General features: G+C 31.1%; 1 protein-coding gene across 4 annotated transcripts; it reads left to right on the forward strand.

Moving 5' to 3' along the window:
- The first annotated feature begins 1,298 nt into the window (after positions 1–1,298).
- Positions 1,299–11,350, forward strand: LOC114401330 (chorismate synthase, chloroplastic-like). 4 transcript variants are annotated; one of them, XM_028363829.1, is made up of 13 exons: positions 1,301–1,625; positions 2,372–2,522; positions 2,750–2,826; positions 2,912–2,970; positions 3,066–3,149; positions 3,246–3,338; positions 4,489–4,623; positions 5,781–5,912; positions 7,273–7,375; positions 7,517–7,611; positions 7,715–7,780; positions 10,469–10,553; positions 10,835–11,350. In XM_028363829.1, exons 1-13 carry the CDS (start codon positions 1,490–1,492, stop codon positions 10,978–10,980), a joined length of 1,362 nt encoding a protein of 453 aa, XP_028219630.1. In that variant the 5' UTR covers positions 1,301–1,489; the 3' UTR covers positions 10,981–11,350. The 4 variants fall into 4 exon arrangements, with proteins under 4 accessions (XP_028219632.1, XP_028219633.1, XP_028219630.1 ...); XM_028363830.1 differs by having other exon boundaries at positions 1,303–1,625; positions 4,543–4,623; XM_028363831.1 differs by lacking the exons at positions 10,469–10,553; positions 10,835–11,350 and adding an exon at positions 8,390–9,736 and having other exon boundaries at positions 1,299–1,625.
- Positions 11,351–17,686: the final 6,336 nt, after the last annotated feature.

A 17,686-nucleotide genomic window follows, 5' to 3' on the forward strand; every position in this document is an offset into this window, starting at 1 on the left:
TTTATAATATACATAATATAATGTGATCAATTCATATTTTTATGCTTCAAAATTAAATTTATTGTCACGATCAAACTATACAATATTATATAGTCGTTTATTACCTTATGTTATTACTATTTTGTTGGGTATTACCATTAAATTACTAAGAAAACTTTTATTTTTCAAAACTAAATACAGAATTTATTAAATAATCGTAAACCAGTTTGTTGAAGATGTATAAAACATATAAATATTAAATTATATCATGATCAATATGAAATAATTATTTATTATATATTGTTATTGAGATATACAAATATTATAAGAGCATGTTATATATTGTTAACATGGTATAAGAATTGAAGAAAAAAAAACTTGACCGAGTCAATAGGTTTGACCAAAAATGTTTGGGTCAATCCGAGTCCAACCGGATCAAATGCATTTTCGATCTTTCAATTTAACCGAATCGTCCTGGGCATTGAGTCTCGATCAAACCGATCCAACCAGAAAAATTAGATCATTCTTTATGACTATAAATCAAACTGATTCACTAATTCAATTAAATCGCTCACTAATTCAATCATAAAATATACTAGACCAAGATGAATTAATCAATTACATGACTAATTTAATGAGTAACATGATTGGATCAAACATTGGATTTAGGGTCAGATTGGTCAAGTGGATTTGGGTTTCAAAATTATGCTTATCCATTAGAGAGAAGTCAAATAAAAAGCATTAGAATTAAAAAGAAAATTGACAATTACCTAAAAAAATAAAGAGAAATAAGAAATTTGCATGACAATTGAAAGAAAAGAAAATAGAAGAGATAGATACAATGAATTTACCGACATTTGATCATAATTGCATTTTAGTAATAAAATAACTACAGTAAATTTAGTACGTTTAAACAAAACATAAAATTATTTTTTGATGTTTATATATCATTTTTTTTAATATGGAAGTTATTTTGAAACTCACAGAATATTAATTTCACATCCACTTTTTTCTTATCATGTTTATTTATTTTAACTTTTTTAAACCAAACTATTTTATAAAAATATTAAGCAATAATCAAACATATCTCTTAAATGTATTATTAAAAGTATCAACCCGAGATTTTAAAAAACTAATCATTTATATTCTGTTTTTAATGTTTTAAATATTAGTTGTTTTACTGAAAAAATTCTTTATCAAACATGAACTAGTTTTTTACATTATAGTAACCAGAATAAGCAATAAATTAATAGTTAGAAATGGTGAAGTAAGTAGAAATATACCATATGTACCGGTGAAGGTCACTTGATAATATCTTTGATTATATGGAAGACTAGAGAGAATGGTGGTAGGTGGTAGGTGGTAGCCAAATTGTACATAATTTACACTCATTGCCACCAACCAACCTTTTTCCTTTTTCTCTCTCAAGTCTCAACTCAACAACCGAACTTGATAGATACTGTGAGTGTTTTTGTTCCTCAATCAATCTAATTCTCCCATTTCTCTTCCAATGGCGTCTTCTCTTTCCACCAAACCATTCTCAGCCGACGCTCTCTCCGCCTTCGCTTCTCTCAATTCCGATCTCCGATCCCTCTCCCCCGCCTACCTCCGACTCTCACTCCGTCCTCGTCTTCCCAAGAGACTTCGTTAGTCCTCTCCCTCTCTCTGTTACTTCTTTCATTTTCAATCAATCCTTATTTTTATCTGTTTCTTCTTCATCGCATATGTGTGAATTATTGTTTGTTTTTATGCTATTACTTGTAATTAATTTGAGAAATATCAGCTACTAGATTCTGCTCCTTGTTGTCTTTCCATGCTTATCTCATCTATTTATTTCTTTGCTTCGCTGAATCGAATTTGTCCCCTAAATATCTCAAATCGTTCGCTGAATTTGCTGTTCTTCTTAGTTCTGGTACATCTAGGTTTTCTCTATCGATTGTTACTTGTTGTAAATGAATGCATTGTATTGTTATTATGTAATTCGTGTAAGAATTTCTGAGAAAAACTTCGTATATCATATTAAGTGGAAATTGGATTTCACGTTCCCTACATCACCGTCGTTTGCATTGCATTCCTTTAGGTACGGACTCACGGCTGCTATTGCTAATATTCCTGAAACCACCTCACTGGTTGATGTAGGCTTAATCTGAAAAACATGTTTGCCGCATCTTCTTTTGAAAATTTTCAGAAACCACGGTTAATAGCTTTTTTTCGACTTTCTATATAACTTCAAATTCAATAAGTAGGATTGGAGTCTATGATGAACACAATGTCGGTGAATTAAAGGAAATACTTGGTTCTTGTGCCAGTTACATTACATGTCAAGAATTCTAAATTAATGGAATTGAGATAGCTCGGTTTTTAACTTAATGACACTGTTGACATATTACAGGCATACAGGCGGCTGGGAGTACCTATGGAAATCACTTTCGTGTTACAACATATGGGGAATCACATGGAGGAGGTGTTGGTTGTGTTATTGATGGATGTCCTCCTCGCCTTCCTCTCTCTGAAGCTGATATGCAAGTGGATCTTGACAGAAGGTGTTTGCCTCTGAAATCATCTCTTTATCTTCATTGAACTACTTGTATTGTGGGAGAAAAACACTTTGGACGTTGAAGAGAAATACTTTATAGGATAGTTTTGATTTAATTATTGAAATGTGTGCTAAACTGCCAGTAAGGGAATATGACATTTATGAATGATCGGTAATGTTTGCTTCTGATGCAACTTGTCTTCAAAGAATAACTGCATAAGTTCTTATGTATAGGAGGCCAGGTCAGAGCCGAATTACAACTCCTAGAAAGGAGACTGATACATGTAAAATATTTTCAGGAGTTTCCGAAGGTCAATATTTCTTCCGACTATTATTAGCTGTTAAATTATATCTTTCTTGAGAAAAAAGGTTTGAAGTATAATCTGTTAATTGCAGGAATCACTACTGGAACTCCAATTCATGTATCTGTACCCAATACTGATCAAAGAGGACATGTGAGTATCTGATACTAGAGCTTGTTTATGACAAGCAACCATTATCTTAATTTAGGGATGCTGATAAAATATTGTACTCTGGGAAACTTTTTCAGGACTATAGCGAGATGGCAGTAGCTTATAGGCCCTCCCATGCAGATGCTACCTATGACATGAAGTATGGTGTCAGATCAGTTCAGGTACTAAGTGTTTTTAGTGTAATGAGTCTAACATTTTTATTCAATGTGATACGTATATGTATTATGCTCATACATCTTCATTTTCTTATGTTTAAGGGTGGTGGTAGATCTTCTGCAAGAGAAACAATTGGAAGGGTTGCTTCTGGTGCTGTTGCTAAGAAAATCCTTAAAGAATTTTCTGGAACTGAGGTGGGTTACTTGTCTCATGAGTTTAGGTTATTATTCTTTTTTGTAGTAGTTTCTTTGTGTTTTTTTGTTGTTGTTATAACTGGCCAAGAATGATGTATTATTTTGGGAATGTGTTAGCTTTTCTAAATCCACATATATACTGTAATTGTTTACATATTCATATTTTTGCTTCTTGGTTTTTGGTTCATTTGTTTGCTTTTAGAAAAAAATGTATTAAACTAATGATACAAAAAGACAAAAAATTCCTAAAGTCCCATTCTGCCCTCCTTTTTCTTTTTCTTTTATGCTACATGTTTGCCCCTCTTCTATTGTTCTTTTATTAATTCTCACCTTTTGAAAATATATGTAAAGGGTGCATATTTTCTTGTTCTTGATATAAAGAGAAATTTTATGAAAGAGAAAAGAGGAAAAGTACAACCAGGGTGAGGATAAGGAATCCTCCTAAACAGAATAGACAAGCAGCAAGGACCTTTAAAAAGGAAAACATGATCAAACCTATCCATTATCTCTGTATATCCAAATTGGCGAGCTCCTTGAAATAGCCTAAAGCAGAGCACCAAAGAGATGTGACCTTTCTTCCTTAACTAAATACATTGTTCTATTGGAAACCTGCATAAAGTATAAACCACAGATTGCTACAAGTTTTAGCCTTTAATATCTATCATGATATAATTGCTCCAAAGTTAGAGGATGCACCCAATGATCAGCAAGAACCTTTCATATGAATTTCCGCGTCCAATTCAAAAATAAACAGCATTCTATTTATAAATTAGATTGCACATAACATGTCTTTGTGAGGCCTATTAGCTGCATATGCCATGTGTGCTGATCCTATTTAATACTGCTGTTGAAGTGAAAGACTTGACTTTAAAGGGACATCTTGTCATGCAAATGAATTTTTCAAGAAGGAAACTTTCATGATTTTGAGCTAGAAACTAAAAAGATTTAAAATAACACTAGAAGAACCCAAAGTCCCTATCCCTTCCATCTGGATTATTAGAGAGATGAGTAGATTCAGGTAAAAGTTTAAGGGATTTGATTTCACGAGTTAAATTATCACTGAAGTTTCTGCTAAAATGAAAGTTCCAAGTAAATTTGGACCCTGAATAAAATAAAAGTTCTTAATGGTTGATTTATGTATGGAATACAGATGATAAAGGTGTCCAAAGCCTCTAAGAAAGAAACATTCCCTCTTATTTTTCAGATTCTGGCCTATGTCTCTCAAGTTCATAAGATTGTTCTTCCAGAGGACCTTATTGATCATGACACTCTGACTCTTGATCAGGTATTAAAGTTAATATTCATATTTATGTATGTACAGGCAGCACAGGGGTTCCTTTGTAAAGCTGTTTGAAGTGAATTTCATGTATTCTAAACATGGAGATGACTATCTGTTTTATTTTTTTAATATTTCCTTTAATGGATTTTGGATATCACTAACTAACAAATTTTTTGATCTAGCCCATTTATTGACAATGGAATGCATTTTGCAAATTACGCTTGCAACTTTCTTCTTGTTAGAAAAAGAGATTGGCATTCCTAAATAATAATATGACTAAATTACATTTGTTCTTGACTTCTTGTTTGATTTAAACCAGACACATAATTTCTCTCCCTCCACCACCAGTAAGTTTGACTGAATTGAGAAAAAAAAGTTTTAGTTCACATACCTTTAACCCTCATTTCTAAAACTAAAACTGATTTCTCCAAATACATTTGTCTAAATGCAACTCTCACCCTTGTGATTTTTGCCAAAGAAATCTCATAGCAATCCATAATTGAAACTTCAACATTACCAATGAATATTACTAAAAAAATGACTTTTACCATTACTAAGGAAATGAGTAATGAATACTTTTATCATCCCATGCCCAACGTTCTCCCCTGGGCATTCAGGCACAAAGCTGAATTTCAGGCCAATGTGCATATGCATCTTTATTGTTCTCTTAAATTTGATCTTACAATTTGTACAGATTACAGAATACATGAGTGCATGAATAAACATGCCAAAATCTATTTATTTTTAACTGATGATGAGTTATTGATAGTAAAGGGGTGCAACATTCATATAAAATGGACAAATGTTCATTGTCATGAAACATGGCTAATGCATTTAACTAGAATATTTAATGAATTTAATCTGCACTAGACTTTTGTATATTTACCAAATAATTGTCTATTTGCTGCTAACTTTGCCTGGAATTCATTCAGTGCCATATCCAATTTGTTTCATGCTTGAAAGGAAACTAAGTAAATTAATGTTGATTTAAATTATTAATAATGTGTGAATACCCTATTATTTCTTTTATTGAACCGGTGTCATCATGCTGTTCTGTTCAGACATTTACAATGCAATGTTTCAAATTGACTAATTATTGTTATAACTTATATTGATAATACTTTCTATTGATGTTCTTACCATTTTTTTTGGAATTTATCCAGATTGAGAGTAACATTGTTCGATGTCCAGACCCGGAGTATGCAGAGAAGATGATATCTGCAATTGATGCTGTGCGAGTGAGAGGTGATTCTGTTGGTGGTGTTGTGACATGCATTGTGAGGAACTGTCCACGAGTAAGTCTTTCCATATGCCTCTATTAAGCACAAATAATTGGGCAAGATAGCAAGTAGAGTTTAGGTTTCAAATTAAATTATAAAAGTGATAACAACTGCAAGGGCTTTTATTAGGAAACTCAACTATCACATGGCTTTAAATAGAAATACAACTATAGTGGAAACAGTTCAAAAACCAAAATTTTAAAAAATAAATTAAATCTCCTGTAATCAGGGGAAAGGTAAGTGTATCCCCTCTCCAATTTCCAAAAAATATACTTTTTACATGTATTTTAATGTATTGGTTTGGTCCCCCTAAACATTATTGTTTATTTTTTTTTTGGCTTAATATGTTTTTTGTCCCTAAAAAAATTAGTCAATTTGGATTTTGTTCCTTTTTTTCTCCCTATTTGATACTTAATTTTATTAAAATACATGTTTTTAATTTTAGTCCATGTCATTAAATTTGCTTTTTTAAGTGACGATGGGACATAATCAGGTTGTGCCACATGTCAATGATCTGTTTGTCATATCATCATCAGTAAATGGAGTAAATCTAATCATAGAGATTAAAAACACATATTTAAACAAATCGGGGGATCAAATGGGAAAAAAATAATTTTGGGGCCAAAAACAAAATTAGTTAATTTTCAGGCAAGAAAAACATATTTGAGCCTCATTTTTTTTCTCTTCTAACAATAACTTTTAGCTATGCCCGTACCTGTAATAGCGCGTAATGATACTCAAATTAATATAATAAATACACATGACACTAAATTTTGTTGAAACTCTAGAAAGCTGTGGAAATTTGGCCATTACTAGACTTGGACAAGCTGTACTCTTTAGTCATTTGAGTTTTATAGCTTCCCTTCCATGTATAGCATACATTTACTTTTAGAACAATTAAGTTATGGCTCTGCCAATTAATGGGCCAGTTGGTTTAAACTTAAAAAAGTGATTTAAAGATAAAAATAAAAATTGTGCTTCTTAAAAAAAGCAGAAAACTGTTTTTTCTTAGAAAAACAATTGAGACAAATACATCAAAAAAGCAAAAAACTGTTTATTTTATTTAAAAAAGCATTTTTTTTAAACTTAAACAAGCTGGTCCAATATTAGATTGCTCTTTGAGGTCTTTTAACCATGTTATTTGATATTTAAATAATTAACATGAGAAAGAAAAAGGGAAGAAAAGAACACTCTGCTTTGAAACCATGCTTGTTGTTCTGCAATTTTGAATCTCCATTAATATATCTACTTGCATTTCTGATATCTTGTAAGGCACTTCTCAGTTCTCATTCTAACACCATATAATTTTTATTTGTATTATTCAGATTTTTCATGTACTTTTCCACATAGAAAAGTTGACATTGTTATTTCTCAGGGTCTCGGTTCACCAGTATTTGACAAACTTGAAGCTGAGCTGGCTAAAGCTGCAATGTCATTGCCTGCAACCAAGGGCTTTCAGTTTGGTAGTGGGTTTGCAGGTACTAAAACTTGCTTATTTATACATCTGAGTGCCTTTGTCTATGTTTTTGACTGACTAAACAGGGATCAATTGAACAATGTTATTTTCTTGATCAATTATATCTGAGGTGTGTTCTGATGGCTTAGTGAAATCATTATAGGCACCTTTTTGACTGGGAGTGAACACAATGATGAGTTCTATATAGATGAACATGGAAACACAAGAACAAGAACAAATCGCTCTGGTGGGATACAGGTATTTGTGCTGTTCTATAATTACTAATTAGTTTTTTCTAGATATGCACTGACAGTCACATTTCTATATTTGTTTTACTTATATTATCTGTATTGACAATCAGGGTGGAATTTCCAATGGGGAAATCATTAATATGAGAATAGCTTTCAAGCCAACATCAACAATTGGAGTAAGTCTTAATCTCTTCTCTTTCTGTCTTCATCACTATCTCATTCACTCAGCACACACAGATACTAGCCACTCAGATATGTCAAGAGGGGTTTTTGTATTTCATTATCTTATATTTCATTACTTCTGCTGAAATTTTAGGATTTAGGTAGACGAATGGGAAGAGATTGTGAATAATAACATGTTACATCACATCTATATACGTAAGAGTGTTATCTGATCTCTTCTATCCCTCTTTTCCTCCTCTATCTAAACCAGGCAGTTACTCCAGTTGTTTCCCATGCTGCCTAGTGTACACCTTCCAAATGGGTGCCTTGGCTAGTTTTTGGGCCAATGGATCTGCCTTGAACCCTTTCCCCTGATGTTTCCCTCCACTGGAGCTGCAACATTGTCACATGCCGAATGTTCATCTACTGAGCTGCACGTTTTGTCATTCTTTTCCTACTTTTCTACCTCAACCCTACTCCCTTAATTTCAACAGTTTTATTACTCAATGATAACGAAACAGCAAAATGGAGACGCGAAATCAATCCTACTTTAACCCTACTTTTCACTATTTCGAAACAGCAAAATCAATCTATTCAGTATATGGGTACTTTATCAAATGTAGGTTGGGAGTGGGATCTCAAATGGAGACGCGAACTTTTTGACTGTGAGCTGGATATGGCGGTGAGGTTTCTGGAAGATTTACAAGGTACCAGCATTCATCCAGAAAGACAAGATAAGTGGATTTGGAAAGAGGACGTCTCGGGCATGTACACGGCTAGGAACGGGTACAGGTTGCTCATGGCAGATCAAATTAATGAAAATCAGGATAGCGCTTTCACGGAGCTGTGGAAGGTCAAGGTCCCTAGTAAAGCTGCCTTCTTTGTGTGGAGACTTATCAGGGACTGATTACCCACTAAAACCAATTTGCGCAGGAGGCATGTGGAAATTCATGATCTTACATGCCCATTTTGCAAAAATAAGGAAGAGGATGCAGCACACCTCTTTTTTACTTGCAGCAAGATCATGCCACTTTGGTGGGCATCATTATCGTGGACAAATACCACAGCCCCATTTCCAGAGAACCCCCATATGCACTTCCTCCAGCAAGTGCTTCGAAATGGAAAAGACACTAGCTATCAAAAATGGCAATGCTGGTGGACTTCCTTGACATGGAGTATCTGGCAGCATAGGAATAAGATTGTTTTTGAAGAAGAAAGGTTTAATGCTAGTAAGATCTTGAAGGATGCCATATTCCCCTGCTGGACCTGGTTTAAAAATCTGGTTAAAGGTTTTGACATGCCTTTTAATCACTGGTCCAGCAACATGAAGGAGGCTTTTACGGGATGAGGGGGGGATAATAATTATAGTGGGGGTAATGGTGACACTAGCAGAAGGCTGGTACTATGGTTTCTTAATTCATGTTGTAAACTATGTATTAGGTCACCATAGTCTTACCTAAATTGGTCTCTCTGTAATCATCCAGTACAACTTGTACTGTTACATATATAATACTATTATACTTTTGCTGATTAAAATAAAAAATAAAAAATTACTCAATGATAACACCATATAATTTGACTAGCTTTGGGGAATTGCAACATCAAATGTGATCTTGATTCTTTATCTACTTATTTACGATATGACTTTTTATGTTCATGCCAGAACCGATAATGTTGCCAATATATGTTGATTTACTCATGCATATACATTCATGCAGTGTTGTTTTTCTTCATTCTTTTCTGTTTGTTTTCTTTATATGTTAAAAAGGATCCCTCCTAACTATTTGTAATCATCTTCTATCTATCTTAAAATCTTCTTACACACACTCACATCTTTTCTCCTTTAAGTGTAATGTGTTTGAACTTTGAAGTATTGTATTAACATTTTTCCCTGTATGGGAGAAACATTATTTATGCTATGAAAAATATTTATACCTAAGGAGTTAAACATAAAAAAATCCCCCAAAAAATAAAAATAAAAAATCAACCATAACTTCCTCAATTTTAAGGTTATAAAAAATGAAAGAATGAAACAACCAGTGTAACAATGATTACATATTTCCATGTATGTAAATTGACCCGTATGGAATGATATATCTCCTTATTTCCCTGTGTAATTTTTCATTTGGTAGACTAAGTATAAAACTTTGCAAACCTCACAAGTGGGAGACCTTGAGAACAGAATATGCCTGTTTTCAGTAGGAAATGCTTATAATGCATTATTTGGTTCATTTTGTTGACCTTTCTTCCTAATTCGCCCCTATCCATAAAAAGATAGCGGTTGCTCACCATATTTTTGAAGCGGATGATGGTTAGACTTATACTTATGCTTTAATCTTTAACTCTATACATAGAATACGGTAAATAAATGTCCCATGCATTTATCAAACCTTAGTATGACTCTTTAGGAAATAGTATTACTGCTACCATGCTGAAGCTGCTTCTTTGATTTCCTTTTTCCCTATTTGAGAGGTATATATGAGGATATATGGTTATTCATTATTTTTCAAAAAACAAAGGATTTTTGTTTTGGGGTGGCAATTGAGGGAACCTTGGGTGTTTGTCCTCCACCCATTCTTAGGCATGTATATGTTCACCCATTTTTAGCTGATCAGGTGGTTTATGGCATATTTAATTACACATTACGATTACTTTGCACTACCATATGTATTTGATATGAAGATGGTATTACACTTGTGCAGAAGAAGCAAAAGACTGTGACTCGAGATAAAAAAGAAACAGAGTTTATAGCCCGTGGTCGCCATGATCCTTGTGTTGTCCCAAGAGGTTAATAACCCTGCCTTGTTTTAGAGTGCTGTTTGAATTATCCCTCAGTTCAATTTTTTTTTTCAAAATTGTTTGATCTAATAATTCATCTAAGTTTCTCAGAAGACAAGCCTTTAGAACTGTTAAGTGTTAACAATGACTTGAATGGCAAGATAATTTGTTACCTGAGTAACACAACTTTTTCTTGAGGACATCTAAAACTAATGTCAGAAACAAAGGAGAATTTGTTTATTATGTGTCTATGCAGGGTTTTCTATCATGACAAAATTTGATGTTTGCAGCTGTACCTATGGTAGAAGCAATGGTAGCTTTGGTTCTTGTGGACCAATTGATGGCACAATATGCGCAGTGTAATCTGTTTCCCGTAAACTCAGATTTGCAAGAACCCTTGGTGCCCATACTACGGCCAGAAGAAGCGCTCCTCTGAAGAGGAAGGGGGTCCATAAATCAGTAATTGGCCTTTGATAAAATATTCCTTATGGCTAGTGTTTAATTGACACGGTTAATTCACTTTGATGACAAGTCCAAGTGAACATTGTGGCAGATATTTTTGCGGGTGCAATCTATCGTTTTGTATTAATTTAAGTTAAACTATGTTTTCTTTTCCTCTCTTCTTCTATTTTCATTCTGAGGGTGAACATTGTTTCTAGTAAACCTTGTTGCAAAAGCAGAGATAGATGTATTCTTAAAGTGAACTGATATTAAAAATTGTAAGAAACGTATCAGTTTTTGGTCTTAATAAGTGTTGCTCTGCTTTGCAATAAATGAAAGCTTTGGCAACTTTAACTGGCTGTTCACATTATGCATTATGCCTTTCTTGTTTGTATGTGCATAAATCAACATAAATTTCTAGCGAAGTTAGTAGCGGTGACAGGTTCTTCAAATTGTTAAATACACTTCGGATACAATATTTAGACTTATTTAGCATGTAACAAAAAGAAATCCACTGTAACTGCGCACCACACAACACAATATTTTACAAAATCGTACTCTTTCACGTTGTCTGAAATGTGGACATGAATAGTGGTAATTGGTAACTAACGGAAGTGGGTTTTAAAATATATAACTTTGTATCGACTAAGTCAAGAGTTGGAGATAAGCGAACAAGCCAAACTTGAACCGCTGATATCTTTTGACACCTAGAAATCACTAAAATGAATTTTCTCTTCAATGAAGTTTTTTTTTATATGTACAACTAAAGAATCAAATCTGTCAATATATTTAAGAAAGTCACTTATTTATCAATTGTTTTGTATGTTATATGAGAAAGTTTATTCATGATTCTATTTAACATTTTGTAATTTATCAATTAAAAAAATAAATTGTACAAATTTTTGTCATTTATTTTTAAATTAGTATATCAGCATATCTATTGTGATACTTTTTAATTTTATATAATTAAAATTTATAATAAATAAATGTCTTTGAATGTATAAGTTATATTTTGAATTCATAATAAAAATAAATTGAGAGAAAATTATTTTTAATTATTGAAGTTTTTTTAAAAAAATTATTAGAATTCAATTTAGAGACAAAGATAAAAGTAGATTGAAAGAGATGGACGATTAAGAAATGATTTCTTTTATCAAATATAAAGATAAAGATAAAAGGAGTAATTTGAAAAGATTGTGAGAATTCTTTTGGATTGTTGCAGGAGTAGTATGCGATTTAGCATGTCTTCTATTCACTTTTTAGCCCTTTGGGAAAGAGTTCCTAGCCTCATTTTGTAGTATATTGTCTTCTTTTTTTTTTCTCTATAGGTAATTTGTAATCTAGTATCTAGTATATTATAAATTGGGATATACAACTTGAAGAATAAAACTCTTAAGTCTCTTATTCTCATCACTTTCTCTATTAAACATTCTTAATATTTTCTCTCTCTTTTATTTAGATGTGCACTTCTAACACTAATACTGTAACTAATCAAAAAATTTCTCTCAATCATCGTGAACTTCTTTTCTTTTATCATTATCTTTGTATTTGCTCTGTTTAGTTGTCTATTGTTTTCAATCTACTCTTTTTTACCTTTATCTCTAAATTAAATTTCAATGGTATTTTTTAAAAGATCACAACTTGAGTTATGCATTGTAAATCTAAAATATATTTTTTATATTCAAAGACATTTATTTATTATGAATTTTAATTATAATATAATTGTACATTGAAAATGTTTATTTATTCTAATTTTTAACTATATATAAATAAACATTTCTTTTGTGGAGTGTCTAAATTAAATAATAATAAATGAGAAATGAAGAACCACTATTAGAACAATATTGTTACACATATAAATGTATTTTTAATATTTTCTTATTTTCATTATTATTCTTTATATAAATTTAAATTTATTAAAAGAGACTTCAATTTATTAAATGTATACAGTTATTTTCTTTATCATTGATAATGTTGTTGTTGTTATTATTTTAAGAGTTTAACAGACTTATACGTTGTCATAATAAAAGTTTTTATATTATTAAATAATTGTATTCTTAGTAGGATTTTAAAAATAATAACTACAAAAAGTTAAAGATCAACTACTATATAACATATTTTATTACTTAATAGTGAAAAAAATAGCACTATCAATTTATCCTTATTTCAATGTTGTGATCCTAGTTACAAAGATTGTGGGAAATAAAGAATAGGAATAGGAAAAACAAATAGGCTAGAAATGGAGACAAATGGGAGAACATCCGAATTGCAGCAACGGGGAAAGGAGAGATACTCCCTAGTCCTGACCCCTGCTCTCCATGTGCTATGTGTGAATCTCTGATCTAATACAAGTGTCTTAGTCAAATATTAAATAATTAATACAATCATTTGGGTTAAAACTTGATTAAGACTATGACTAACTATTCAAACTTTGTCAATCCTAAAAAGTCAGCCAACCTAATATAGTCCAGGTTGTTAAAGTATCTTAGTTTGCCTTTAATTAGATTAGATGATAATTGAATCCTTTTCTCGCTAAGTGATATATGAAATTCATCACCAAGTTTGTTTGTTTGTGCCTTTTTTTTCCCAATAAAACGGCAATTTTAACTTAAAATATGTTTATATTTGATAATTAAAAACAAAAAAAAATAGTTTTGTAATGTTTTTATCAGAAACTAGAAAGAATAACTTCTAAAAACCCTATAAAAATCTTAAATATGTCTGTTAGATCTATAATATACTTTTTTTATTTTATTTTTAGTCTTTATATTTTGATGCTTGTAATTTTCTTTACGATTTTAATTCATAGAATTATTTTTTAGTCTTTATAAGATTATAAAAAAATTTATATAAATATTTCTTATATTAAAAAATATTCATTTTAATTTATATTGATATTTAATAAGCATTATGTCTGTAATCCAATATATGATTGTTATCAGTAAATTGTAGTAATAAAAACTAACTGTAAAACAAACTTTTATAGAAATAAAAGTCGATATTTTTTTATGAGAACTAAAACCATATAAAATGGATATATTATAAATACTAAAAACATAATCAATCCTAAAAAAAATAAAAATTTCAAAATCTATCCAACACACTTCAGTCACTTTCTTTCTATCACATTCAACTCTTCAAGATAACGACCAATAATGTTTAGTAGAAGAAATATACATAATGAAGAAATTAAATGTCATCGAATTGCTTTCAGTCAGATAATGGCTCTCAAATTGTAGTTTTTGTTACTATCCATAATGATGACTCGTTGAGACGACAGCTTATATTTTTGTGAAATGTCGTATTTGCACGAATTGACTTTATAACATCTAGCACTAGTACATAGGAACCTACCTTAAATAATATTTTCTTTATGATAATATTGTTTTATCTTTAATAATATTAATATTAATTGTTACTGACTTTTGTTAGAACCATGTCTGGTCGGTTTTAGATAGTTATATTCACCATATGGTGTGTTTTATATTAGAAGTTTATCAAATTTCTCATTACAATTAATCACATGTCACATTACAATTAATGTTTATTTTCTAACTAATCCGGTCGTTACAACTGAAGGATCTGCATCGGAATATCTGATAAGATATGCCTAATGACAGCTTTTATTTATTTATTGAAATTATATACAACTAAACTATTCCTTTCTTAATATTTTGGTTAACGGAACCTTTCTAGTTTCTTCCATTATATAAGACCAAAATAAATTATTCAATAAAAAGGATATGTTAATAAATCACCTTAGAATATTATCATGTGCGGAGAGCAGTGAATTTTTAGGTCATTCATATTTTTCAATCGAGCGACATATCTTTATATCGAGTTTATGATAAAAACACAATTAGTTATGGTTAAATTGACAGATAATTTTTATGGCAAATCAGTGGTATTAAATGGGTCTATTCATCATCAACAAGATTTTTAGTTTAACCAATGAGATTATAGTGTGATGAATAACAATTTAACTCTTCGCTAAAAAAGATATTCATATTTAGTCATAATCTAATATGGTTACGTACCGGTCTAAGAAAAAAAATAATTATGTAGCATGTTTTATGCAGTGCAATATAATATTGCACTGCATTTTTTTTTCTGTCATAAAATGTAGTACATTATATTTTTACCAACAAAATTGTATAAGGCTAAAGAAAGAGGGAGGGATATTCTATTTGACCAATATATTGACTCTTGGTTTACAGTTCAGAAATTTAAACATCTAATGAATCTCTTTTATATATATATATTGAGGTACTTTCGTAATTCAGGTTTAGTTGTTTTATGAAGGTTGTAGGCCATACATAGTAAACATAAAATATACACGAGAAGAGTAATTAATCAAAATAAAGGGTTGTTATCTAGATCTCGACTTGAATTTAACATCTGTTATTCTGCTAATAAATCTTAGAATTCTGGATTTTATATTTTGTAAAATAACTAGTATATATGAATATTATCGTACTACGGATAAAAATGTTAATATTATTGTAGTATTAAACAAACCTGTATTTGTGTTAAGTTTATTGTGTGTTTAATAACAAATCGGAATTTTCCTTATCAAATTACCAAGCATATTAAGACGACAACCAGATGTCTAGATTTAAACTCAAATTAAATGCATATCTTAATTAATTAGCACATAAGTATGCAAGACAATTGAGAAATACTTAACAAATGTTTGAATGCATAATTAATCATGGTATGGATTAATTCTACACGCTTTTCCTCCCAACAAATAAATTCACAATTGAATCGTGCACATCCTTCAATATTTATACCTAGTTAATTCGGTCCTTGTCTGTTGCAAATTTCAGTGACTTTATTACTGGTAAATTAAACCACCGTACCAAGTCCACGTATCATTCCAATTCATTCTTTTATATTGTGTTGTGAAAGCGAAACATCACTTTATCATATATTCTTAAAAGATTCAGCGTGCAGAACTTCACTTCATGTTGAAGTTGAACTCTCTAATCAACCCAATAAGAAGTTTTTTGCAAGCACGGCACTTAAATAGGGACTTAATCTCTCACATTATTCTTAATTATTTTTTGTGTCATCACTTTCAGTTAGCAACCCTTCAAATCCAATATCAACAAGCTAGAGCCAGCCATATATATGATTGATTGCCTTTTCATTAATTATATTTCAGCTCACATATGATGACTGAAGAGAGAAAAAAGCGAGACCGAGCAATTAGTAATGTAAATTGTTTGTTATTTGAACACTAAATGGAATTATTTTGTGCGGAGGATAGAGCTCTAATGAGGCACCTTTTGTCATTATCATCGTGATCATTTTCACTGTTATTATAATCTAATTTAATTGAGTTTAGTAGGAGGTCGTGTATGGTGGCCCTATGAGCGTGCTAATCCCATTAATAATGATAACGGGTGTGAAGATAGCAAAAATGCCCAAATGGAAGAAGGATAAGCCAATAATTTTGAATAACAAAAGAAAGATCCCATTATGAAGTTGTCATCCATAAAGACCATAATGATATTTAATTTAAATATATGTTTACCAGTGTCTTTATGATTTTTATTAAAATGCTTGAAATTGTATTGTTAATAATTTTTTTGTGTTCTCTTATAATTTTTAATTTTTTAATCAATATCATTAGTATATTACTTATAGTTCCTTTAATTTATATATGCAAAGTAAGGGGAAAGGGTGACCCCAAATGACAAATTAAAGATAATTAGCCCTGTGGTTGTAGGCAGTACCAAACAAAAGAGCATCAAAATTAATATATATGAAGATATAAGTAGGTTATCTAGACAATAGGCATATACACGGAAAAGATGAATAGCCCTAAAGAACATGACAAAAAGGGAACTACCCACTATTATTTTTCTTAAAACAATGACTTAGCACCAGCTACAATGACTTTAAAAATGACTTATTCGTGAACAGATTGCCCTCCCACTAGCTAATAGCTATCACCTATAATTCTAGGTCCATATTAACTTCATTATCTCTTTAATTTATAGGATATCCTTCCCTCACTTTCTCCCCCAAAAGAAAAGAAATTTTCCACTTTCCAAACAGGAAATTAAGTTAGGACTTCCTCCAATATAGCTACTTTCTTTTCTAACCTCGTGACTCACAGTGTTCCACCGATTGGTTAATTAGATGGTAACATTTTTTTAATCATGTATGAACAATATTCTTGAGGCTCTTTTTCGTTAAACCTAGTAGGCTTAATCTGAAATTAGTAAAGACCATATAAGCCGCTTTATCTGAATATATTATATGGTATCTTTCACATATTGAATAGTGGAAAAGATGGGCAAAGCATCCTATTATGAGATGCTAAATGTGATCAAAGCAAGACAAAAATGTCAACAAAGCAACAATTGACAAGAATCAATCAATTTATCTTTATGTTTGTTTGATTAGTAGAGGGCTATTTAATTATGGGTGGGAAAATGATCAAGGGAAAAGTATCTTTCTGTAAGATAGGACTGAAAGGATCAAACAGTGGTGTAAGATTTTTGATACATGATTACTCAGAAATTGCAAAAACAATTAATTGAATAGTTGGTATAAACACTATATATATTAACCTAACTTTTTTCACTGGAATAGTAGAACATATTTCTTGTCTGCTCATGCATGTGAAACAATGGGTCATGGTTTAGTCTTTTACGGCAGCTTAGGCAGATTGATATATTCGTCCAAAT

The sequence above is a fragment of the Glycine soja genome, chromosome 20, assembly GCF_004193775.1.
Source record: "Glycine soja cultivar W05 chromosome 20, ASM419377v2, whole genome shotgun sequence".
NCBI classification, from domain to species: Eukaryota; Viridiplantae; Streptophyta; class Magnoliopsida; order Fabales; family Fabaceae; genus Glycine; species Glycine soja.